Below are 26,533 nucleotides of genomic sequence, written 5' to 3'. Positions count from 1 at the left end.
ATTTCGAGTATTTCCCGTTTTTCTTTCTCAATTCTTTCGTTCTTTTTTCAAATATATTTAAAAAAATTACGGTTGAATATCATTTTTTCAAAATTGCAACTTAAAATTACACTAGCATTGGAGTTACGCGTCATTGTATGCTTTCCGGTCTTGAAGCAAAAATAAAATAAAACTGCGTGTGTGCGCTTGAAAATGTACCGGGTTTCTTCATGGGTTTGTGTATGCATGCTCCGGCCAGAATCCATGCATGTGCATACAGTTAGTATTACAGCGGGATTTCGAGCACCCAGCGGGATTTCGACCTCGTTTTTCGTTCTCAAGACTTTAACAATTTGTTTTTCATATATTTTTTTCAAATCGTTACTACTTATCATTTCTTTATATTGAAATTACCAAATTGAAAGAAAAAATTACAACAGAAACGGAGTTGCTTGTCATTGTATGTATCACGCGAGTATTTTACGCAAAAATAAACCGACCAATGTCGAATGAATTGCTCTCGAACCACAGGCGGGAGCAATTGCATTTAGAGGGGGTGTAGCATACAATGGCTTTTAACAACGAACTTTATTTCAGAACGAGAGCAACTTTGATCACTCAAAAATGAAGAACTAAAGACTGAAAAAGTCTACCACGAAAACAGAAAGTTCTAGAACAAAAGATCAAAAACGATCAAATAAAAACTTTGCAAAAAAAAGACACACAAGTTCACAATAATTGAGCAATTAAAAGTTTACACTGAGAGCAATTAAACAGATTAAAACGTTTTTCAAAAAAAGCTGGCGCACAAAAGCATCAGAAGAAAAGCATTTAGAAGAAGAGATGGTTTTAAAGAATTGAAGAATTTTGTTTCGCACAAACTCGGGCTCGAACCCATGCCACCGTTTAACAGCCATAGGTCCTCCCACTACGCTACTGATGCGTATTGTTTGCGTCTATTACCCCATGTACCAACAATTTTTTGTTCAACGACTTTTTTGGCTTTGATATGTTGCATGTTTAAGGAGCGCTAAGACCTGTGCAGATAATGAGCTGCTAGATGGTGGCAACGCGCGTCTCAAAACACATGTACTACGTTAGTCTACATGTTTAAGGAGCGTTACAACGTGCGAAGATAAGGAGCTGAAATATGGTGACACAGCAATCGAGTTAGAATAAATACATAGATGGTTACTAAAAGCCTTGAGGCCTGGAGTAGGAACGTCTGCACTTGTTTAGAACAAAATAACAAGCCCACAAAGGCATCGCAAGAAAATCATTTAAAGGCATAGGTGGTTTTAAAGAACTTATGCTTTCTGTTTCGCGCCAACTCGGCCTCAAACCAATGCCCCCCGTTTAACAGCCATAGTTATTACCACATAAGCTACCGATGCGTATTCTTTGCGTCTATTACCCTATGTATCAACAATTTTTTTGTCCAAGACTTTTTTTGGCCTTGATTTGTGTCATGTTTAAGACTTGTGCAGATAACGAGCTTCTAAATAGTGGCATAGTGCTTCTCAAAACGCATTTGATACATTAGGCTGCTTGTTTAAGGAGCGTTAAAACATGTGGAGATTAGGAGCCTAAAACATGGTGAAACAGCAACCGAGTTAGAATTAATATATAGGTAAATATACAGGAAGAAAAAACTAGGAGGAATAGATAGATAGAGAGAAGGATAAACTAGGAAAAAAGACTAGGAAGAAAAAGAAAAAAGATAGGAAGAACAAAAAACGATATAAAAGAATTAAAGAGAAAAAAAGACAGACAGGAGTGGATGAAAAACAACAATTACACATTGAATGGACCAAGAAAATAGAAGCCAATTTGGGCAAAGACTCGCGCGGTGAACCTGTTGCCCTCACTTAACAACCATAGGTCTTATCAATTACGCTACCGATGCCTATTGGTTTTGTCTATTGCACTTTCTATATCAGCAAATTTCTAGCCAATGGCTTTATTGGTTTGCTTATTTTTGCTATGCCGCGTGCTTAATTAGCGCAAAACATGTGCAGATTAGGAGCTTAAACACGCCGTTATAACGCGTCCCAAAACGCATTCATTATGCTAGACTCGAACACAAACTACCAAGAAAACTATTTCCTTTCTTTGGGCGAGCTATCTGCACAACGGCACACCGCAGTGATAAGTGCGCCTGACTATCAGTCTTTTGACCCAGGTTCGCTTCCCATCCATTTACTTTTTGCTTTTGCGCTTTTCAGGTCATTGACCTCTCTCGTGTGTTTGCTTTAGTATGCTGTTCAAGGCAGCTCTTAAACATGCACTTCGAAGGGCCCTTAAAGTTGCAAATATTTGACGCTTAAACATGCATTTTTGGCTCTGTTTAAAAATGGTCCCTTATCATGTCTTACGTTTAATATGTTCGATGCTAGCCACGGAAAAACTTTTAAAGATCATACCAACAGGGAGAATTATTCCTATTCTCTACAGCAAGAATTTCAAACGACAACAAAGACCAGTCCTGAAACATACAAATCAATGAAGTTTCCAGTGAGAAAATGACCGCTAATTGTTTTTATAAGCCAAATATAGCCAAATATCACACAAACATTAAATACAAATTGGAAACGGTAGACAAAATCTACTTGATAAAGTAAGCAAAGTTCATACTATTACGTAATTGAATCAGAGAGAAATTATTGTGAAAACAAGGCTTCTAAACGCTTAAAGTGGTAAACCCATAAAAATGAAATCATACCAAAAATTAATGTCAATTAGTAGTTTAAAATTAAGAAACCTCATTATGGCTAGGACATACAACAACATAACTTTTAAAAAATCGGGCAGAAAACAAACAAACAGTAATCCAATTACTTCATGGACAAAAATCAATTTAAAAAAACCATTTCTATCGCCAGTGTACAATTTAAGAGGAACTCATCGTGAAAAGGCAACTAAGATTTAAAAAACAGAACATGGACTAATGAAAACTCTTTATTGGTTGATAAAAATTCCTTTTAATCTATATGTAACTCTATAAATCTAAGACCGAACCAATGAGATGGAACAGAGCGGTCAAATAACAGAAAAAAGCGATAGGCTCTGAAGACCCCTCTTTTGCTCTCAACTAGCCCCAAGAGAAGACAACAAAAATTAACAATCTGTGATGGTAACATTCTAGAACTTTCAGTGCTGAGCAACGAAGACGTAGAACATTTTTGCACAATTTGAGAATAAAGTAGATGAAAATTTACTTGAATCCAATGGATTGTTATTCATTGAAACATTACAATATTTTATATATCAGATATTTTTAACAGTTAAGGCAGGTACAGCTATTATTTAATTATGGTTAGAAAACCGGAAACTCTTCGAAGATTGATATGTTGGCTAGCTTTTACAGACATTTGATTGTAAAGCAATTAAAATACTATTAGGTAACGTTTTTCCGCTGTTTGTCAGCAAATTAGCGACTTTCAATTTTTGAATCCACAAGTCCACAGGAAGATTAATGTTCAATAAATATTTTGAGACATGAAATTATGCTATTAACACATATATTCAAACCTGGTGTTGTAGCATGTTGTACACAGCGACATGTCCACTGTACAGACCTACACACATGAGGTAGGGGTAGGTGGGGTGCACATCCACACACATGACTCCACTCTCAGTCTCGAACATGAATTCGGGGTAGGAGGGGTTCTTCAAACTGTAGCACAGCATTAGACCCTCTCCTTGCTTCAAAAAGTCATCTAAAACAAACAAAGTCAAACGCATTGTCAATGTGATAAGAGAATGACGATCTTTGACAACTTCTAATGTTAATTACAAATCTTGAATTCAATAATTCCTAGTGTTGTTGGACAAAAATTGGAATAAATTTTATTACGTACCCGATAGCAAACGGAAATCAATTGCTGTCAATGTGTTCTATTAGTTCGCTAATTTTTCTCTGCTTGAAGACGTTGTCAGTGAAAGAATTGCCTGCCACCCTAAAATCCGGTGGTTTCGAAAAAAAACACGAAAAAAACCACTTAATTTTAGAGAGGAACTAAACTCGCACGGAAATGAACCACGGTTTTTTTTCGTGGGGATTTATTTCCTAGACCCAAAATCCAGCACTGCAGAGATCCGGCATTTTAAAACAACTTGCGCATGGATGTTTCAACAACGATTACGATTGTTTGGAATATTTTGTGAAACAGAAGGACTATAAAAATTGTGGAGAGAACTATACTTACATGATCCGTATCCGACAGTGAACAAGTCAGAGTAGAGTGGGTTGAATTTGAGAGCAGTGCATGCTAGCTTCTTAGTCCTCTCATTCGAGAAGGTCCACAGGGGCAACAATGTACCATTGCCATTGTCCTTGTACTCGTCCGAAGGGTCCTCGTAGTACTTGAAGTCTAACATTAAACACATCACTGAGTTGGTCCTAATTCTTTCCACTCCGGTTCATGCAACCCCCCCCCCCCCCTACCAAAAAATATATCACATTCTGCCACCCGTACATTATTTAACCCCGCAAACTTTTAACCCTAGAACTCTTTCCCTCAAACCCTACAATTTTAAATATTATTTATATCAATCATATTAATAAGTAAAATCGGGGTTGAAATAATAGAGTAAATTAATTAAGTAGGGGCGGGACATGAGTTATAGCCCAGTTACTTATAATAAATAATAATAAAATCGTTTGCGATATACAAAAGATACAATCATGAATAATGCATATCGCGTGCACCAAAAGGCTGAAAGCCTGTGTGAAGTTTCGCTTTGAAGATTCTTTCCCTATAATACTAATCTTTGTTTAAATTTTAGAGGTTGCAGCCAATTACTTACAAAATATATCCCATAGCTTCTGCTCAAAAATGATTTTTTTTGTTCTAGAACCTTCTGGACTCGCAAAATTGGTCAAAATTTTTTCGCGATAAAAGATTTAACATAAAAGTCTTAAAACATTTCGCGATAAAAGTCTAACATAAAACATTTCGCGATAAAATTCTTACATAAATGGCTGCTTAATAAGGAAAAATACTATTCATGTTTCTACGATTCAGAAGATAACGCTAACTTTCATGTACAATTTGAAAGTTTCTGTTCATTAGAAGGATGCTAGCGACAAAGATCTGCTCTGAAATATTGATTTCAAAGCTGCGACGTTTCAATGACCTCGATACCTGTTTCTCGAACAATGAACAGTTAAGAACATTCATGGCAGGATTACCCACTAATAAGAAAATTACAAGAAGAAGTTTTTTAATATTTAGGTATCATAAACATTAGGTATCATTTTAAATTTATGTAACATTTTTAACTCTTAGGGTAGTAACTAGATGAGCAAATACGCTCTTTTGCTATCCTTGCTAATAGTTAGATTGGTTTGTATGCCGCTCTGCTGTTAGCTAAATAAATTCTTTCTTTCTTTCTTTCAAACATCACATAGGGCCAAAAATCGCTCCTTATGGGAATAAACTTAATCAAACTGAATGTTACGATTGTTCTTGGCTGTTCGTCAGGTGCAGAAGTACATACCCTCAGAGATTTCGTCAAAAGTGTTCTGGTTGACCATTCTCTCCAGGATCTTGAGAGGCTGACTCATGGATCCCTTGAGGTCATCGGTGTCTTTGTCCGCAATCACACTCAGCTTAGTCTTGCTCTCGTCCTTGCCTCCCTTTGAGTGTGGCGTCTTCCCAGCCGAGGCCGCTTTCAACTTCTGCAGAGGAAAACGGGGAAAATTAATTATGTATTGTTACGCCATGCACATGCAATACCAATTCTCTGTTCACTATTTTTAAAACTCCAATACATTTATTTTGGATGAGCCGGATACCAATTCAGACAAATAGCAACTATATTGGAGTCGATTAAAAATCAGGACAAGGACATCATCTAATGCGGAAAAGTACAGTCCCTAAAAAAACGTTCGAAGCACGTTCAATATGGTATTTTTGAATAAAAAATCTATCCGAAAGCGGAACAAATAGTTAAATAGCAATACATCTCATGGAATGCGGTGGAAAAAATCAGCGGGAACAGTTACAAAAATTTTTCCTCAATTTTCAAAAAATGATTATTTTTCTTTATTTTCAGATACCACTTTTCAGCATAATATTATAGCGTTTTCACACTTAATCTGCACCAATTTGTCATGAAGAATTGATAGCGTTGGGAACAAATTCATGTTGATAAAGGTGCCTAGCTGTTTGATTAAAAAATCAACCAAAGTGGCGTCAAGTTTGACAAACTTTAGAAATCTTTCTTATGAATCTGCTTTCTCCGGAATATTTTCTCTGAATAAGCACAGTTAAAACACAATCAATAAAAAGTCCAGTTTCACAAATTTCTAAAAGTTTTTTTCTCGGATCCACTTGTTCACAGTATAAAAAACTACTATTCATTGGTTTTGAGCTCAGTTCATTTATCCAGTCCCAGATAAAAAGTTAGTTGAGTTCTTATAAATATAGAGAAATGTTTCTGTTTTTGCTTTTATTTATTTGCTTTCATGATATTATATATAGTACATTTAACTGAAGAAACCTAGTGTTCTTCTTTTTTTCTTTTTGACACATACGTTTCTTCTCAAGCATAAACCAAAGCTCCAAAGCCAAAATGATGTCATTATTGCTTCTATGTACAAAATGACAAATTACGTTCTGATGTAATTATTTAAAAAAATTTCAAGAACAAACTGCTATACTTCTTCAATTTAGCATGCTCAATTTCATATCTAGCTTATTGAAAACTTTCGAAAAAACAAACAAAAAAATGCGTAGTTTAAGTTGTTTTTTCCGTTCATCAATATACGGAAGTTTTGTTCACTTTTTGTTTAAATTTCAACTGAAAAAAATCAACAAGTGATGTTTTTTTATCAAACTCTACAAGTGTTCTTTTTACTACCATTGAGATAAAAACTACTTGAATTGAAGAATAAAAGGGTAATTTAGAGTTTGAAGTTAAAGTTAAAGCGAATTCGCCGACGAAAAAGCTAACAAAAATCTAATAGCAAATGTAGTGAATTTCCACAAAATAATCGAACACTACTCCTCCAAAAGAGCATCGTTTATTTCAATCGACTTCGCCTGTTTTGCTCTAAATTCATTGGGTTTGAAGAAGACGGGCTAGGGAAACTATCCAACTTAAAAAATAAACAAAAATTAGTCCTGTTCTTTAATTGTTTGTCTTTGTTTTGACTCAGTTGTGCAACGGAATCAATAAAATTTGCAGAAAAACTGAAAAAAAGAGAAAAAGTAGAAGCATTTCAAGAAATGTGCAAAGAAAACGTGAATCGATTCTCAAAGACTTTTGTGTGAGCCCCTATTCCATACTGTTCTAATTATGCGAAACTGTGTGTTTTCTAAACAAATTTATGGTCTCATAAAGCTTCTGTTGTTGGTCTTTTGTTGTCTGCAAACAAAGTGCTAATTCAATCAACAGTTATCTAGATGACTTGAGTTTGCAGAAGAATAAAAATTATACTGAAAAAAATCAAATAAAGAAACTCAAGCTAACTTATCATAATAAACCCTGAAATTTGTGGAGGTACAAATTTTTCTGTTCTTAACCACGCTACTTCTCTTTTACAAAAACATTAACAACTTTCAATCACTTACCCACAATGAGAACCTCTGCAACCCTTTAGAAATAATAATAAACAATGAAAAAGAGACATAACAGACAATCGCTTTAACAAAAGCATTGGCTACATTTTCATTTCAAGACAAATTTTCGTCACTGGCTCAATCGGAGAGAACAAAAACGACCGCTCGTAACTGTGAAGTACACAATTATTTGAATTGCAATATTAATTTTAGCAAATTTTTCGGAGAAACAATTATATCTTTGGAATATATGGGATGCATTTTAATAAACATAGGTGGCAGATTGCAAACAATAGCTGCGATAGCTTCAAAGACCTGCAGTCTCAAAAACGCCATCAAAAAAGCCAACACGGAAGAAGAGAACTATCGTACTTATTACTAATTAAGATGTAATCTTGTGTTTTGAAGGAAATTGTGTAACCTATGCGTTGTCTCTGTTAGCTCCCCTTAAATAACTTTCAATTAGAGTAAAAAATACTAAAAATTAGGTTTTTGTTTTAACGCAATAATCACGGAGATAACAACGCAGTTTTGCGATTAAGTTAAAACGTTCAAAAATTTAAAAGAAGAACTAGAGACTTTTCAAGAAAGGTGCAAAATAAATGTTGATAACTTCTCAACAACTTTGGTCAGAGCCCATATTCCACACTATTCTCATTATTGAAGTCCGTGATTTCTATCAAAAAATTTGGTTAAAAAAGATACTGTTCTTAGCGCCTTAATGTCTGTAAACACAGTGCTCATTCGATCACCATCTAACTAGCTGTGTTGGATTTTGCAGAGGAGCAAACAAAAAACTAATCAAAATAAAGAACGGAAACTCTTGTTAAATCATCCGAAAGTACCCTGAATTTTGAGGAGTTCCAAATTCTTCTTAGCCACGCTACTTCTCTATAGCAAAAAATATTAGCAACTTTCAATCACTTATACATGAACTTGAAAACCGACGCAATCCTCTAAATTGATAAATAATGACAAAGAGACGTAAAGCAAATAATTGATTACAAGTATTGGTTAAATTGTCATTTCAGCATCTCAGACCTATCACTTTCCATGGTAAAAAGCTGACGCTCATTCGTAACTGCGCAGAAGTATTTGAATTGGAATTGCAAGTTTGGTGATTTTTTTTCCTTGAAACCAATATTAACTTTTAGAGAAATGAAGCACAAATTCACAAACATTGTTGGAGGGCACAAAATAGTTGGGATAGCTTAATCGACCTGCAGTCTCGAAAATACCATAAAAAATAAGACGAAAGAAGAAAAGTTTTTTTTTTACTAATTGAGATATTTTGACTAAAAGAAATTGTATGACGTGTGTTGTCTGTATTAGTTGCCCTCAAACGACCTTCAATTAGAGTGCATAATACCCCATCTCCTTCAATTAAAGTAAGCAAAGTGAGGTAAGTCATGTGTGGAAAAAAATCAATCACGCGAATGAGCAAAACCCTTAAGCCGATAAATATGAAAATGACGTCAAACGCGTAATTCTGTCAAATTTGCATAAATTATTGAACAAAAAGCAAATGTGAAGGTAGCGTGTCGTCATGTGGTTGTAATAAAAATCTTGATGACGTAATAAAAACACAGCGGGACAAGTCCTGAATTAAAATCCAAATAATTGAAACATCAACATACCTGAAAATCAAAATATTTCTAGAAACATCAAACTTTGAAAGTCAAAAAAACCTATTACACTAAATGTGCAAAAACAAAAAGTGCAAAAAACTAAATTAATTTAAAAGACTCTATTTTCCCGATATAATGCTAAAATCATCAATAATGAAAATGATATAAATATTGACTCCAAACTCTTCAAAAGCATTCACCAAATTTCTGGAAATCAATGGGAGACAATCTTTAAAAGGGACAAAAAATGGGAAATTGGCCAAAAACCAGAATATTTTTAAAAACGAGTGACTGCAAATTAAAAAAAAACATGGTTATTATATGCTAAAATACTTTACAGCAGAACAACATTTTTAAAAACATTACATTAAATTATACCCCATTAGGCCAATAAGACCTGTTGATATTGAAATTAAGCAACAAGAACGCCAAAGCGGGTAAAACACAAAATTTCACAAAAGTTCAACACATGACAACAAAAAGAACACAAACACGTTTAAAACCCAAATATGCGGTAATATTAGCTGACAACAAATAGTGCCAAATTCTTTAAGCCATTCGCTATGAACTAGTACATATTTTTGAATCACTTATGTCTGATTAGCAAACGACAAGACCTGTCATTAAAAAATGTTAGTCATAAAAATCCAAATTGGAAAACAAATACGGACAAAACTCCAAAATTCCTTAATATTTTTTGAAAACAAAGTGTCAAAGTTATAGAAATCAGTAGCTATGCACTAAAAAGATTATCTGGAATCACTTATGTCTCATTAGAGAGCAAATCGGACTTGTCAATTAAAAAATTCCCTCTCAAAAACCAAAAATTTATCCGTACATCAATTTATCAATGCTTTTGACGAAAATCAGCACTCTGACTTCTTATTAACATCAAAAAGTTGAAAACAAAGTGGGAACAGTTCTTAAAAAAACAAACTCCCCAATACAATCCAAATCCTTTGAGTTGTAAAAAGCAAGAGAAGTCTAATAATAGCTCCGTTCAGTCCAATGACACATAAGAATATGTCATTTTAGTAAAATAAGCAAGCACTGTTGTTTTTTTTTTCAAAAATGTTCATGGGTTCGATGTAATGTCTGTATAATGCGGGTACCTCATTCTTGGCGAGATCCTCCATGTATGCGTCATAGATCTCCCACTGGTTGGCGTTGGCGGAGAAATTGTGTCTGGGAGGGGGCTCCGTCTGCACATAACGCTCCTAAAACAACAACAGATCAAAATAATCTCTCGTTCGTTAACACACAAATTGTCACCTTACAGATAGAAGGTAAAAATAAAAACAAGAATATTTTTCATTTTTCTCCAAATCAAGTTAATACACAGCAAGGCAGAGTAGTAAGTTTAATCAGAAAGAGACTTGGAGGAGAGCTAATGTATCCATGGGGACCTCGGGCCCTTAAAATGCAATGCAGTCTTATAGAAATTTAACCAACGCTGGTTGTTTATACTTGTTTGCTCACGCCTGTTCATGAAAATAAAAAATTATGTTCAGAAACTAGGAAGTGAGGTGAAAATATCCCAGAACAGCTTGGTTAAAAGTTTCAGCACCGAGAGATTTCATATTTTTCTAAACTAGAATTGCTCAATGAACCTTACCAAGACATAGTCACATAACTTTGCTTCAAATACGGACTTTGCAAGTTTTAAAATCTGGCACTGAAATGGCACAAAATTTGGCCCCCTAGAATCTAGCACACAAGAGATCTGGCACTTTATAACTTTCACATGAGTGTTTCGAAGAAAATTCGAAGAAAATAATTGACAATTTGACACGCATTAAGAAATAACCTCCATATGAACAAATACTTAAATCTTATTTAAAAAATTTACTGACTCTCAGAGGGTTGTTATAAGTTTGGGACGCCCTTTCGCTGTAGTTGAACTGATTGGCTGGCTTCGCGTCTTTCTTACTTTTGACAGTAAGCTGAGTTCCAGAATCGTCCTTGTCAGGCTAAAACAATTGCGGATGTTCAAAACTTTTAGGCTAAGTGAGCTATCGGGCAACTACGCCGCGTTCTAATGGTAAAAGAAACTGGGCTAGTGGAAAACGGAAACAGTTAAATCGATTTGTCTCAATTAGCCGAAAAAAGGTATCTTAAATATCAATTCAGCATTAATACTTCGGCTTATTTTCTATCATTTGAACACAGTTTCACAATACTCAAAGAATTCAATTTTCTGCAATCAATTATCGTTTATAAGCGGATTTTGATTTCAAGATAAATTTAATTACAAATTAAACGAATTAAGTTTACTAAATTTTAATCAAGTTAAGTTTACTAAATTGAAATCAAGTTAGATTTAATCAATGTATTTGCAAGAAAGTTAATGAAAGCTGTTATTTCTGGTACTATTTTAAAAAAAATAGAACTAGCGCAGTAAAGAAAGATTTCACCCGTTAATTACAAGCCGTAATCACTCGCAAAATGGTTATAATTTATCACAATATACCTTTCGCTGAAAGAATTCAAAGTGATCATAAATGCAACTTGTGCAAACAGCCGCCTCATCGAGTATTGTCATAAAGACAAAACTATCTTTATTTTTTTAAAAAATATATTGATGCATATATGGTTCAAACTTTAAACGTACCGAAATTAGAAAATTTGGATCTTTTCAAAAATCGCCTCCCCTTCTGAACTAAATTACTATTATATTACATAAAACTCAAGATTTGCACATCGGCCTTCGGTTCAGATAAATTCTGATTGGTCAATAAATTGCTCGCTTAACCTTTTGCAACAGGGAAGCCGATTATTGAGAAGACACGAAACAATTTATAGTATAGTTTCTGGTACCGCCGTCTTTGTCAATTTTGATAGAACCTCGATGTATAATCGAAAACCTTTAAAACCCCAATAATTTGACAATCTTTCCTTTAACTTCTGACCAATTTTTGAGCAAAATTACTCATGGAAAAACTGTCCGCTATTTTTGGATGAGAGATACCCAGGAATCTATACAAAATTCTAGTCCGTAAAATCTGGTCTGGTAATAAATTCTGATCTTTTATCGGACAAATCACCCTTTATTTATCACCCTTTTATTGGACAAATCAAATTTCAGATCCAGCCAATCAAATGATTGCGCTACTCAATTGAATTGATATCAACAGAGAGAGAACTAAAAATCTGCAGCCATCAACTACTAAGAAGATACAAAAAGCGATAACACAATAAAAGTGGAAAGTGCGTAAGATGCAAAACAGCTGTCGCTTTATTCTAATCTATCTGCTCTAAGTGTACTTAAGCATAAAGAGGCAGCATACATATTCTACTGCTTTTTACCCAAGGGGTCATTGGGGTGGCCAATTCGTCCTAAAACAACAATATTGTTTTACTGAAAATTCACTGCGAGGAATTGAACTAATGCTAAAATGCTTGATGAGCAACTATTGCGAGAAAAACATATTTTTAAAAAAAATCAATTATCTACTATTCATGAGATGATGTGAAGCGATTTAAAAAAATTGATTATAAAGATAGAAAGATCTGATAAATATAGATAAGAGGAAAACCGCTGCAGAAAATGATCAGATCAAAATTAAATTTTTTAATTCCATCAGATAATTTTGCCGTCGATAAAAATTTTGTTACATGACAAAATTTTGCCAGCAAAACAAATTAGTTATTATTTCGCGGGCATTAGACACAAAAAAGATAACCGAAGCCTTAATTGACGGAGCGAATCGCAATATACCTCCTCGATATGTTGAATAAGAATCACAATGACGACTGGGCAAGTCACGTTTCTTTTATTTATTTTTATTTCCTACTCGCCAACTCTCATGCATGTCGTTTTTTTTTTACAAATCTATGAAAACCCGACAATTTAGGGAAAAATCATTCTTCGCCCAAATGGAAGAAATTTTTCGACAGAAATAAAATAGATTGTCATCGTGCGTCTTCAGTCAAATTGTCATTTGTTGTTTTCACATCGTAGAGGAAAGAAAAAAACATAATGTTTAGCTCGTAAGATTGATTTGAGTCATATAAAAATATGAATTCAAAAAAATATAGAACAGCGAATGGCATGATGGCGCAGAGTAAAATTTCATTGTATAATTGAAGCAAATCCTAATTCGATACAACTTATAAATAGCCTAAATTCAAAACTTAAAAATACTTAAAATTATTTGAAAGGAACATGCGAAAAAAAGCAATAAATAAACTTGTTTTTTTTCTCAATTAAAACAGATAAAGTTTAAAAAATCAGTCACTCTTGTTGGTTCATCTTGTGTCTGAACTTTAATTCAAATACGAATTGTAGAAAATCGGACTTATATTTAGCTAACAGAACACCAATTCCTGGTACTTCAAGAAAAAAGTGAGAGGAAAAAATAAAATTAAGGGAAAATGTGTTTTTAATCTTTTTTCTCTGGACAACAAAATAGTAATAAAAAAATTACTCTCCAGTATCTGAGGGCTTACTTAAAACATCGGAGACTTAATTTAGATGGTGCAGGAATAACAAAAGGACGGTCAAAAAACGCAAAACTGAAAATTTTAACAAACAAAAACACCTTTTAAGAGATTTTTTATTTTTTATTTTGTTTTAAAACTGAATTCATTTTCGATAAATCGCAAATTCATCATTTGAAAGTGCAAAAATAAAGAGAAAATTTGCATTCAGGAAATCATTTCCTGAATCATTTGAGAATCAGGAAAAAATTCATTGACTCTATTTGTTTATTTTTGTATTATTAGAACAATCTTTAAGCCGATCTCTGCCAGTAGCCAAGAAGTTTCCACTGTTTGCTGAATTGAACCGTTTACGATCAGGAGATTCACAAAAACCAAAATTGATGCTATGAAAAATCATAAAAATAATTCATTTTTTCAGCACTGAATTCAACTCTGAAACTGACCTCCGCCGATATTAATAATAGCCACAGCCATCTACTCAAACGACCATCATTTAAGTACTATCCCTTCTAATCCACAGATTTTTATTGCATTGGGCTGTTTTTTGTTTTCCTAAGGTGTGTACTCACAACAGATAGTAACCGGTGCATTAAATTCCATCAAAGGCTCTAAACTGGACTCTGTTGTCTGTTAAAGTCTATGAGTGATGAAATCTGTGACCTCAGATTTCACGGTAAAACATAACCGACTAAACGGCGGAAGAATTGCTCTTGAACGACTACTGGGAGCTCTAATCAATTGCAGCCTGCTTCATTCGGGGGGGGGGAGCCTAAATGGGACTAAGAAGTTCTATAGTGGGCTTCAAATAACCACATTAGAGGTTAACATATACCACTATTAAGATTTAAAGTAAAAAATGACACCAGTTTCGGCGCACTTTTCATTTGACTTTTAGTATTAAATTGCCGCCAATTGAGTTCAGCTGCTTGAAATTGTGATTGAGAGAGAATTTTAGATCACGCGAAATGCAAAAAGTCAAGGGCGTAAAAGTCACTCGAAAAGTCAAATATATCAAGCAAAAATTTTGCATAAAAAAGACACACACGTTTACAATAATTGCTATGAACTACGTTCAAGAGCAATTAATAATTCAATTTTCAGCCCAGAATGGTGTGCTTTTCTCGTTTTTTAAATTAGGAATCTTGAATTTTTTGTCAAATTCGGGTTTGATGAACTCACTTATAGTTCAAATGCGTTATAGTCTTATTGTGTTGAAAACAACCTGTTTGAAAATAATTCTTTTACGTTTTGCTATTATTCCTGCCAACTTTAACACCAAACGTTGAAAAAGTTTTCGATATTTTCTTTTTAAGCAATTTAAGGCCAATGCATCTTTTTACAAACTTGCAGATGACGTTTTTTCAAGTTTTTGAGTACATGTTGATTTTGCTTGTGCTCATCTCTAATGTAAAGCGAAAAACTTCTGTTGGTCACCAAGCTATCTTTTTTGTGCTCTGGCATTTTTGATAGGTTATCGTTGTTTCCAACTCCAAAATTAGCTACATTTTAAAAGTTATTACTTATTTCTTCTCTACATCTGTCTAAATATTTTTGTCTGTTCGGCTCGTAATGGTCAATTTATCTGATGGTCAAGACAGGGATTCTAAATCCGAGTAATTGTTCAATCAATCGATTCAGGACTTGTCACTTGTCTTGCTGTTCCTTTTTCATTTTTTACGATTTTCAGGTATGACTTCTGACCAACTTAACTCACTTTTTCAACTTCATGGATTTGAAAATATCTATAGTAAATTTGCAAAAAGTAAGTAGGAATTATTACAAGAAGTTTTAGGTTCAAATCTTTCGTTGCAATAACTTGATAGTTTTGACTTTTTTCTAACATACAAGAAATGAGTACTCAAAACTTCTCCAAAAGAAACTGCTTCAAGTTGCGTTAGGTTAATATCAAGAAAAACCTTTTCTGAGAGTAGCGGAATTGTTTTTGAAAAGCTGGAGAGGTGTGTTGAAATATTCTGTGCATTTTTTTTGTATGCGTGACATTGGCCGCGGATAAAACCTTTATCAAAATTTCTCCAAAATTCTCGACATTTATTTTCAAACAGAAATAAATCTAGGCTTAATTAAAATGATCCTTTCAGCACTCTTAAAATCCTCTTCGAATTTGACAATCAGATACACTAGCTGATACAGCTCGACATCGGCTCAGTTTTAAGCGCAATTCAGCTACTTGACAAAGAGATAATTTACACAAAACCAGCCATTTTTTCTATTCTCTAATATAGCCTGCGTAGATATAGTTGGAACTTAGAGAAAATAGATTGAAAAATTCCAATGTTAGGATGAGAAACGAGATGTGAATGATTTGATTATATGATTGAATAAAATGAAAAACGTGATATAATTGTTTAGGTGTCATACGGGGTGGGAGTCTTACGTCTCTCATTGACAATGCAGTTGTCATTCCGGATCTCGCGAAGGTACCCTTCAAAAAGGCAACTATCAAAATCAAAATTAAGAACATTATCAATAAGAAACAAACTACACAGCTATAACCAAAAAAAGGGAAAACACAAAATTGATATTTAATTCTAAGCCTATCATCTGAGAAAATTATGGTACACGGAAAGTGTGGTTGATTATATATACTTTGGGCTACCTACTTAAAATTTAAAATATGACTGCTGTTTTACAGTTTAATACGACTGCTGGCATTGAGTTTAATTTGAATTGTTTGGAAAAAGCTATGGGGTATAAATATTACTACATTTTGATGTTAGTTAGCTTGGGTATATGGGAATAGACAAGGTAAGGTGTGTGTGTGTGTGTGGGTGTTTCTGTGGTATCAGTCACTCAGTGATGATTTCAGACAAAGCTAACAACTAAAAGCTACAAGGGACCTGTTTCCTCACCCTCCCCCTCAGTAGAAAATTACCATACAGATTGATCACCATAACGAAAAATTACTTACCATATACAATGGCATGTTTCGTTTTTAATAAAATAAAAAACTGTTTCATAGAATGTTCGAAATTCGGGTTCTGAGAAAATTTGTCTACTAATCAAGCCAGTGGACTTATGGCTAACACCACTACTGGACCTAAAATCCGAAACTGGAAGTTAACCCCCCCCCCCCCCCCCCCCCCTGGTCATATTAGGCTGAAAAAAATATCTTAAGTTCAAAAACAGGCATCTGATCGCTCATATTTCCGTCGAAAACAAAATTTTATTCACGGGTCGAGGAAAAGGAAACAGGTCCACTACAAGTCCAATTCTAACCGTCACCCTTCAGTTCACACTTACTTGTTCACCCTCCGGCTATTACCATAAAAGGAACAATGGTTCAATTCAACAATCAAATGAATAACAACATAGGAATATTCTAGAATAATCTAAAAAGTATTTACCCTTTCTTCTCCAGGTTCGGTAGCGTCACGTTCTTTTGAGGCACCCAAACCACTCATGAAGTCAGATCCCACTGAAACAAAAAAATAAAAATGAGAAAAGTCAGTCACGGTCATTTTACAGAAAATTCAGCACACTTGAACAAGCTTTTCAATTGAATTACAACAAGCCTCAATTGTCAATTTAAGCAGTCACCACTAATATGACCACCTCTACTAATCAAGTTCATACTTTTGAGTATAGGCATCAGAATCATTACAAACCAATAACAATAATAATTAAAAATAGCAAATATTTAACAATTTTCTAGCGACAGTTTCAAACCTTTCCAAGAAGCTATCAACGATCACCAACAGCATGTAATTGACTGCATTATGTAACAATTAGTTTTCATTTTTTGGATCTTTTCCGTTTGTGCACCCACTAAGCTGGGGGGGGGGCACAAACGGAAAACATCCCATTTTTTGCAAAGATTATTCTTGAGTTTAAGTTAGACTAGTTAACGTTTAATTGAAGCTACTTAATATAAAAAGCTGCTTCCCCACATCGGTAGACTCTAAGTATATGATAAAACATAAATCTTAGTGCCCTGACACGAGGGCGCTTTCGCGCTATTGCTGGGTACAAAGCACGTGTTTTTCTACGTGCATTTCTGTGACATAACTACAAAATAATTGATTGAGTTGAAGTGACTCGAGGTTTGAGTGCCTGATTTTCTTCACAATTGATTCTCTGATAAGAGCGTGAACATCACAATTAGATTAAAAACAACCAGATAGTTAAGTGTACAGACAAAATCCGAAAAACTACCAGACAAAGTGAAGTTGTTTTCAACGCCATTTAACTAAACCCTATCTTTAAACCACTTCGCCATTCATACCCTGTTGGTTATAGGTTTCAGCAAGTGGAAAAAAAAGGCGTTTTTAACTAAGTAGAAAAATTAATTTCTCAAAATGAGAGAATAACAAAAATAATATTTTACAGTAGAATTTAAAGATTTACAAGAGAGATCTCATAAATAGATCAAGATGGTGATTTGATTTTGGGGATGAAAAAAGGCTCAAAAATCAGCTTACATACCCATTCTCAGTGCGAGAAAGTTAAGATACCAAAAAAATATTAGCAGCATGATTTACAGTTGGGGTCGCAAGGGTTACCCAATACGGTTTGCTTCTGCAAATTTCCTAGAAATCAGTCGCAGGGGATACCATAGATGGTATGCACATACACTTCTAAGAATCCATTCACATTTCCGATGGTATCATAATGATTCAAAACATGCTGGGAAAATTTTCCATCAAATAGTCTCACTCTAATATTAGTTATCTGGATTCACCAATTTGAACCCAATATTAATTCTAAGCACCATTTCTTGACAATTCATTTATACAAAATTTTGTGACTAAAATCAATTCGCTCCTGTCTTGGTAATCTGGTAAGTTAAAGTTTCTTTCTAATAATTCTCAATAATTTCAAGACTATAGTTTGATCGATATTCTAACACCCCCACTCAGATTTAAGCTGACTGCGTAGATTCTGTTCCCATCAAAACAGCTCTGAATGTTTCCACCTTCGATACGGGTAAGGAATTTGTGAAGATGTCGGCTGCCATTTTGTCAGTAGGAACGTAACGAATTGAAATAGTCCCATCTTCCGTCTTGTCCCGAATAAAGTGAAATTTTTCTCAATGTGTTTGCTCCTCTTGTGCATGACTGGGTTTTGCCACAGCTTCATACAACTCTGGTTGTCCTCTACAATTGCTATTGGATGTTTATTTTGCATGCCTAAACCCTCCAGAAGTTGCTTCAGATAAAATGCTTCTTCAACTGCTACTGCCATGCCGGATATCCGGCCTCTGATGAAGAAAGAGCAACTGTGGCCCGCTGAGTGCTGCGCCACATCTGTTAAGCGTGAAGTAATAGCCCGTCATTTGTTTTCTGTCTTTCACATCACCAGACCAGTCTGCATCACTTTCCCCACTAAATCATAACTAGTTTCGTTTGTGTAAGTAATTTCTGAAGCTTTTGAACCCTGAAGATATTGCAGTCGTTTTCCGCATAGCCATTGTTGATTGGTAGAAACATTCATGTGTCTGGACAAAATGTTGACTGTGAACATGATGTCTTGACTCGTCTGTTTGATCAGATACACAAGTGATCCAGCCAAGCTTCTCCAGATCCTTTGATCCACTTCTTCGTCTCCGTTCTGTGGTGTCTGAAGTATCAAATTCAAAACAGCCGGAGTTCTTGAGGGTTTGCATTGATCCATTTGAAACCGCTCAAGCATTGTTTCTCTGTAGCGTTCTGGGTCGACTTTGACTTTGCCCTTTTCTCGTCTAATTCTTAGACCCACAAACCAGTGTAGTCTCCTTCTACCTTCAATGTGAATTGTTGCCTCGAGTAGCCTCTTGAAGCCGGAGATCACTGTCATCCTTCTTGATGCTACTAGATCACTGTCATCCACCTTGATGTCTCCAGCCTAGACCAAGATGAAGGTGTGACCCTCTGTCTCTAATCTCGCGAACAAGCAAGGATCATTCTTGCTTCTGGTGAACCCTTGTCTCAGTAGAAAGTTTGCCAGTTCCTTATACCAGTTGTAAGCTGCCTGTTTCAAAAAATAAATTGATTTATTCAGTCGACAGACTACTTTCCTCCATCTGATCCGTGTTTCAAACTCCTGTGGCTGTTCCAGATACACGTCTTCCTCTATTGGTGAGTGCAGGAAAGCCGTCTTGACATCAAACTGGTGCATCACATGGCCCTGCTTCGGAGATAGTTGAAGTAGAATCCTGAATGTCTCTGGCTTACAGGTAGGCGCAAAAGTCTCAAAGCAGTCCAGTCCTTCTACTTGTTTGAAGCGTTTCGTCACATAGCGTACTTTGTATTTGTCGACTTGACCACTGGGTCCCAATTTCACTTTGTAGACCCATTTGCTCGTATGACCTCCCAGTCTGTGGGTGGTCTCACTAGGTTCCAAGATTTGTTATCTTGGAATGCCCTGACCTCGTCCTTCATTGCCAGGGGCCAATGGTCCCAACTGTCACCTTGCTTGGCTTCCTAGACTGCTTTGGGTTCCACATAGTCACACTCAGGCACAGTAAGATGGGTCCTGCTAGTGTCCTCCATCTGAGCTCTGCCCTGTCCCCTTGCTCCAGTGCCTCTTCAAAGAAGCCATCTGTCTCTGACTGTGAGAAGTTCTCAGTGTCACCCTTCTAGTGATTTGGAGTCTCTGAGACTCCCTCTCGTTGCAGTAGATTCTCCATCTAGTGCTTTTTCTGCAACCTCTGAGGCATCTCGTCTCGGTGTCGGTTCTAGTGTGTGTTCACGCTCTCTGCGTCATGCCACTCCTCTTTTATTGCAGATGTGCCCTGTTTCCCTTTGTTGCCATTGTCTTGATGACCATCATTTGGGTGCCAGATACCCAATTGCTGTGAACCCTCATGTAGTAGATCGGGCGTCTCTGTGTTGTCAGGGATTGAGCCCCCTTCGGACTCCTTAATGATCACATCTCGAACTGCCACCACCTTGCATGTTTTGGGTACGTAAACAGGTATCCGTTGTCTCCTTCAGCGTAACCCAAAGTTTCCTTCCAGTGCCTTGGATTCAAGTTTGCTGACGTCTCTGTCCCTCATCCTCTTGAAGAGAGCGCAACCAAAAACAGATAATTTACTATTTGAAAGCTTAAGTTTTATACCTCGCATTAGCTCTGCTGGGCATTTTTCTTCTCCTCTTCTCACAACCAAGTTCCTGATCCTTGTTGCGTGGAGAATGGCTGCTCCCCATATCATCTTGGGAAGACCCGAGTCAATAAGCAAGCATCTTGCCATCTCCAGCAGTGTCCTGTCGCACCTTTCAGCTACCCGTCTGTTCTGGCGTCTCGGTATTGTCTTTTCCTGTAGAACGGCTGCATTTCAACAGTACATTTTGAACTGCTCTGAAAAACTCCTCCACATTGTCTTGCCTCAGCTTCGTGGGCGTTCCCACACTGAAAACAAACTTTTTCAGGCTCGTCAGTGCTTCACTCTTTGCCTTAAGCAAGTCCACAAACACAAACTTCGTGTATTGGTCTCTAAACACAATGCAGAACCGGAACCCTGACAGTGATTCTACTCCGAAAGGTCCCATCACGTCTGTGAACACCCTCTCCAGCTTCTCACCTGCTTGGGTCTCTGCCACTCTTGGTACTGGAGTCTTTGTGATCTTGGCCAGCGCACACACATTGCATACATCATAGAGTTCACCAACTGTCTCTGGTGCATTCCTGACCACATCAACTTGATTCAAATGACCCAATCATCTGTGCCACTTACTTGCTTTGTCAAATTTTGCGCTGTTGGAACTCATCTTGAATTCTAGAAAGCTGCAGGGCAAGTTAAGCAAATTAATTTTCTGTGTTAGTTTTACCCGAGTTCCATGCTGGAGTTTCATGCAGCTATTTCCTTTCTCGAAAGTGAAGCTATGTGATCTGCACAACCACTGTCCACACGCATGCCCGCTGTTTTTTACTGGGTAAGAGCTGCCCAGTATTCCTCATCTTGTGTAGCCAATATTGGACCCATTGCCACTGACTCATGTTTGCCTCCATCTCTTTGTCTCATGCATGCCCTGTCTAGGTGACCCTTCTCACCACACTTGCTGCATTGTGCTGTCTCCTTCCTCCTCCAGTCCTTGGCAAAGTGCCCAGGCATCCCACCCTTTTAGGTGGTCCCTTCTTGAAGTCACGCTTCACTGCCAGTGCCACTGAACCACTTTGTCCCATGTGTCTCTGTGCTGTGCTCTCATGAAGTTCTGCAGCCTTTTCCTCAACTCTGTGAAGTTCGTTGCCGGGTTTAAGCTTTCCTGTATAAGAAAACTTTCATACCTCATTGGCAGACCATTGAGGACCGAGACGTTTAAGAGGGTCTCTGAGACTGCTTCCCCTGCTTCTTGTAGCCTTTAGTGCATCTCCTGTCCTCTGATGAAGAAGCTATCCAAATCCTCAGAATCCTAGAGCTACAGTCGAGCATACTGTGCCACCAAAGTCACCACGATGAGCGTCTCCACACTCTAAAATCTCTTTCAAAAGCTTCCAAGCCTTTGCTCCATCTCCGATGCCGTCATCTCCCACACAGTCCTGTCTCATCAGCATAAGGGTTGTATCTGCTGTCAGTACCAGATGCCATCACACAATTCCGTTGCTCCTTGATGTCTACAACTTCCTTCTAATATGAATCCTTCAGCAATTTGTGGTTCTTCTAATCATTGCTTGCGCCATTGGCTAGTCGTGCAGGTTCATTGGTTTGCTCCTCTGTCCCAATTAGTGATTTTTTGAGTCCCTTCGTCTGCATCTATGCCACAAATCTCGCGCCCCAGATTGAAAAGTCCTGTGTCTTTCTCGTGTAGGTCAGCAGCTTCACTGTCTGTTGATCAATCGTAGTTTGAGCAGGCAGAAACAGATCTGAAAAGAAAAGGTACTAAGCAGAAAAGGATTATGACTGTCAGCACCAAATTAGTTTTGTTTTAGAAATTAGATTTATGAATCTGAAAATTTCGGGGCTCATAACCTGTTGGGTAATGGGTTTTCGCAAGCGGAAAAAAACGTTTTGAACTAAGTAGAAAAATTAATTTCTCAAAATGAGAGAATAACAAAAATGATATTTTACAGCAGAATTTAGAGATTTACAGGAGAGATCTGATTAGATCAAGATGGCGATTTGATTTTGGGGATGAAAAAAGGCTCAAAAATCAGCTAATTTACAGTGGGGGTCGCAAGGGTAACCCAATATGATTTTCCTTTGCAAATTTCCTAGAAATAAGTCGCAGCGGATACCATAGATGGTGTGCATTTACACCTTTCTAAGAATTCATTCACATTTCACAGGTATCATAATCATTCCATACACGCTGGGAAGATTTTACATCAAATAATCTCACTCTAGTATAAGTTATCTAGATTCACCAAACTGAACCGAATATTGATTCTCAGCACCATTTCTTGACAATTCATTTCTATAAAAGTTTTGACTAAACTAATTTGCTCCTGTCTTGGTAATCTGTTAAGTTAAACTTTCTTTCTAATAATTCTCACTCAGTTCAAGATTATAGTTTGATCGATATTCTAACATACCCAAAAATTTTTCATCCATCAAGCCATGTCACCCCATCTAATTATCAATTTCCGTAATCAAATGATCAATTAGGAAAAGCAAGAATTCAAAGGACCCACACAGTGACCAATACTGACTTTACGCGTGTTACGGATTTATGTGAACTGTGTTTGTTTGAATTCGAAACTTGAAATCCAGACGCATTTTTAACAATAAGAACTTTTAAGAACACCTCTTGAATAAGAACATTTAACAGCAAAATTGGCTTGCAAAATGTTTTGACCGAGTTTTTGCTCGATCAGCACAAGAAAGTTTCCGTTAATAGACAAATAGGAGCCTTCAAATCCCATTTTTACTTATGAGATTGAACGGCCACAATTTTAAGATTATTATATTAATAACAATACTGATACTATGATTAATTTATTTAACATTTGAAAGCATGTGGATATCTAACCTTAGGTTATAATCTCAGTAATTTACATGTTTCAACAAAAAAGACCAGAAATAAATTCACAAAAATGACCTCTTTGACGTTCCCTTTTCGATCTCAATTGAATAATACTAAATCAAAAGACAGACATTATTCTAAACAGAAGGCTAAAACCACTTATAGTTAAAAAGAGTGATCAAAAAGGCACTCGTTGAAGTAAAATGCAAACAAATCATGGCAATAACTAATTTTTAGGAGCGTGTTTTTGAGTAGAAAATCTGATGGAAGTTTACATTTCAGAAGACGCAATCCTGAGTGTTTGTGATATAATTTTGGAAGCTATTAAATTTAGCTATAAAAGAACCAAATAGTTTTAAACTGTTTTTTTTTGGGTTCAATTTGTTTAATTTCACTCAAAAAGTACTTGACACGAGTATTTTGTTGTTACCAAATAAATATATTTCTAATCAACGTCCGATTGTCATTGAGGCTGCTGATTCTGTTTTCTTTAAATTATTTCGCCTGGAACTGTTTCGTCCGGAGACCAATTGTTCACATAGTGCCATGAACAATTTTACGACCAGGGGTGTTGACAGCTATTCCAAAATCAAAACAAGACAAAAAATAGATCTGGACATACATTCAGCCAGAGCTTCCCTCGCCAACTGATGTTTGGCTTCCTCTGAATCCTTGTGCAGTAAATTCCCATCCAGTGCAAAATGGATTGCCAGCTGGTCCACATGTGCAACTTGTCGGAACTGGTTTTCCTAAAAGAAAAAAAAATAAAAGAGTCCAGAAAGTAGATTATGAAAAAGAATCCAGAGTATGGATTATGGGTACCCAGGCCACTTTTCGATTTTTTTCAGCTTTTTCGAAATAACCTGTGCCGATGCAAGAATGACCCACACTAAAGGCTTGCTCGGGAAAAATTTCAGACCCCGCAAGTATAGTAATTTTTTAAGGTTTTCTTCAAAATTTACACTAAAATGATGACAAAACTCAATTATTAAATTCTTTTAAACAGTTTTATAATAAATTTAGCGCATATGAGGTAATCTCTAAGGTTCTTTTAAAAAATATATTTTTGTAAAAAGCCGAAGATTGTTAAACATAAAAAAAACTGCTGTGAACTTTTGTCAAATGCGTAGTAACATATCAAAGTTTAAGGCTATCACTGCGTATTTTGAATTTTTTGCTCGATTTCTCAGCTTTCATGATCTCAATGAGTTGATACTCTCTAAGTTTGCACAGAATGTGGAAGGGCAAAAAATAAATTATTGTAATGAACACAAAGAAATTACCTATTTAATAAATATTTTTGCAAAAAACTTGAGCTCGTTTGTTTCGTAGGACGGCTCGAATAATCAGTTACTTGCTGTGATAATCAGGCTCCCTCTTTAAAAAAAATAGATGTGATTATTTTTGGGGCCAAAATTTCTCAGTTTTCTTTGTTTTCTTCTACAGGTTTAGAGGAATACGGTTACCCTCTTGTGATTTAAAAAACGCATTTTCTCCCCAAAAAATGTCTCCTATAAGAAAAACAATTGGTACCTTGGCTGTTGCGTTTTGCAGTATTTGAAAAAAAACGTTTGTACACAATTCGATGCAAAATTTAGAAAAACTTTGGGACTATCAAAACTTAGTTTGTTTTTTATCCAGTGCCATGTTTCATGACTTAAAAAATTCAGAAGAAAAATTTTGGTGACAAAAAACCATCATCATGTCGCCAGTAAGGGCTTCGCTCTACTTCGTTTCTCAGCCCTTCATATTTTTATAGATAGGACTAGATTTTCTGTAATTTTTGTTGGCAGATAAAAGATATTAAAAATACCAAAATAGAGTTTGAGTTGGATTAAAGCAAACCTTGAAGCTGAATCGTATAATGTTGTCAGGAGCATGAGGATTGTTCGCTGTCAGAATTCGGGTGATTTCTTCTTTAAGCTCCTAAGACAATGAAGCTATTAAATTTTCTGACATAAATCGGGTTTTTTGAAAACAGATGAACGGGTTAAGAGAGATAATTTTAATACTTCTTGTGAATTCATTGATTTGCAATTGCTAATACGAAAAGCTCGTCAATAGGAACTACAGTCGTAATTAATAACGTCAGGTAATGAGCATCAGTTGAATATACCGAACGTTTGAACTTACTGCGTCAGTGAGCTCGAGCTGGTCATCAGGCTTAATTAACTGTTTCGGAGTCATCCAGTCTTCCATACCCGCATAGCCACTTTCCTCATGGCCTTGAGACTGTGATTCATCTTCCGTCTAAATGCACATTGACTTAAATCGATGCGTCAAAGATTGTAGCGCAAAAATTTACCACTCGGCAACTGAAGAGTACATTGCATTCAACGCGCTAGTCATTCAACATCGCTGAAAATGAAGCTGAAACTGTATAACAATATTAGCAGAGGCAACATAACCATCAGAGTGATGAAGTTCTCACACATAAAGCACACTAGTAACTCATAAAGTGCCAGAGAAACAAAACAATACGTTGAGGGAGCTTCTGAGTGAAACACAGGTGCATATTTCGATGGTGATAACGTGGCGCTTTCCTGAATGCAACGTACCCCCAGTGGTTGAAGACGAGGAACGAGACTCACTCTGGCTTTCCTCTGAAACAAAAAGTAACGTGCAATCTCAATGCAAAATATTGATGAATAGGCATTATATAACTGGACGGCTTAAAATGTACCTTAGCTTTTGTCTTAGCGGGGGCCATCCTGTGAGCTATGTTATCTGAAATTTAAAAAAAACAATGAACATAATGAAGACATTACGCCCTTTGCAATGAGTGAGAATGAATTAGATAGCCATTTGCGACATTTAAAAAACAACTTTTTCATTACCTCCCTACTTGATTCCTCTTCCACATGCAAATTTTGTTGTTATAAAGCAGATTATTATGTGTAAAAACTTTATGCGTAAAAACATCTAGGAGACAGTTTGTATAAGCTAAGTGTGTTGATGTCTCAACAAAAAACAATATCGAATAATTGAATTATATTAATAGCAAATATTACAGCAA

General features: G+C 36.0%; 1 protein-coding gene across 11 annotated transcripts in view; it reads right to left on the bottom strand.

The window, feature by feature from the left end:
• The window catches only part of LOC142340568 (dynein intermediate chain 2, ciliary-like), a 47,511-nt gene extending 21,269 nt beyond the window's left edge, over positions 1-26,242 (bottom strand). For 3 of the 11 annotated variants that reach the window (XM_075391226.1, XM_075391227.1, XM_075391229.1), the window contains exons 1-14: positions 26,201-26,242; positions 26,076-26,120; positions 25,651-25,767; positions 25,363-25,443; positions 24,140-24,266; positions 16,984-17,054; positions 16,880-16,894; positions 16,014-16,061; positions 12,482-12,511; positions 11,029-11,145; positions 10,288-10,392; positions 5,482-5,662; positions 4,188-4,352; positions 3,511-3,698 (exon numbers count right to left, since the gene is read on the bottom strand). In XM_075391226.1, coding sequence (XP_075247341.1) covers positions 3,511-3,698; positions 4,188-4,352; positions 5,482-5,662; positions 10,288-10,392; positions 11,029-11,145; positions 12,482-12,511; positions 16,014-16,061; positions 16,880-16,894; positions 16,984-17,054; positions 24,140-24,266; positions 25,363-25,443; positions 25,651-25,767; positions 26,076-26,120; positions 26,201-26,227 — 1,317 coding nt within the window. In that variant the 5' untranslated portion in view covers positions 26,228-26,242. The remainder of the gene's footprint in view (positions 1-3,510; positions 3,699-4,187; positions 4,353-5,481; positions 5,663-10,287; positions 10,393-11,028; positions 11,146-12,481; positions 12,512-16,013; positions 16,062-16,879; positions 16,895-16,983; positions 17,055-24,139; positions 24,267-25,362; positions 25,444-25,650; positions 25,768-26,075; positions 26,121-26,200) is intronic. The other 8 variants (XM_075391232.1, XM_075391236.1, XM_075391231.1 and 5 more) reach the window with 7 other exon arrangements.
• Between the last annotated feature and the right edge of the window lie 291 nt (positions 26,243-26,533).

The sequence above is a fragment of the Convolutriloba macropyga genome, chromosome 6 (assembly GCF_964194025.1).
Source record: "Convolutriloba macropyga chromosome 6, txConMacr16.3, whole genome shotgun sequence".
Lineage (NCBI taxonomy): Eukaryota > Metazoa > Xenacoelomorpha > Acoela > Convolutidae > Convolutriloba > Convolutriloba macropyga.
Note: the sequence above shows the minus strand (reverse complement) of the source record. Positions and strands in the feature narration are given on the sequence as shown.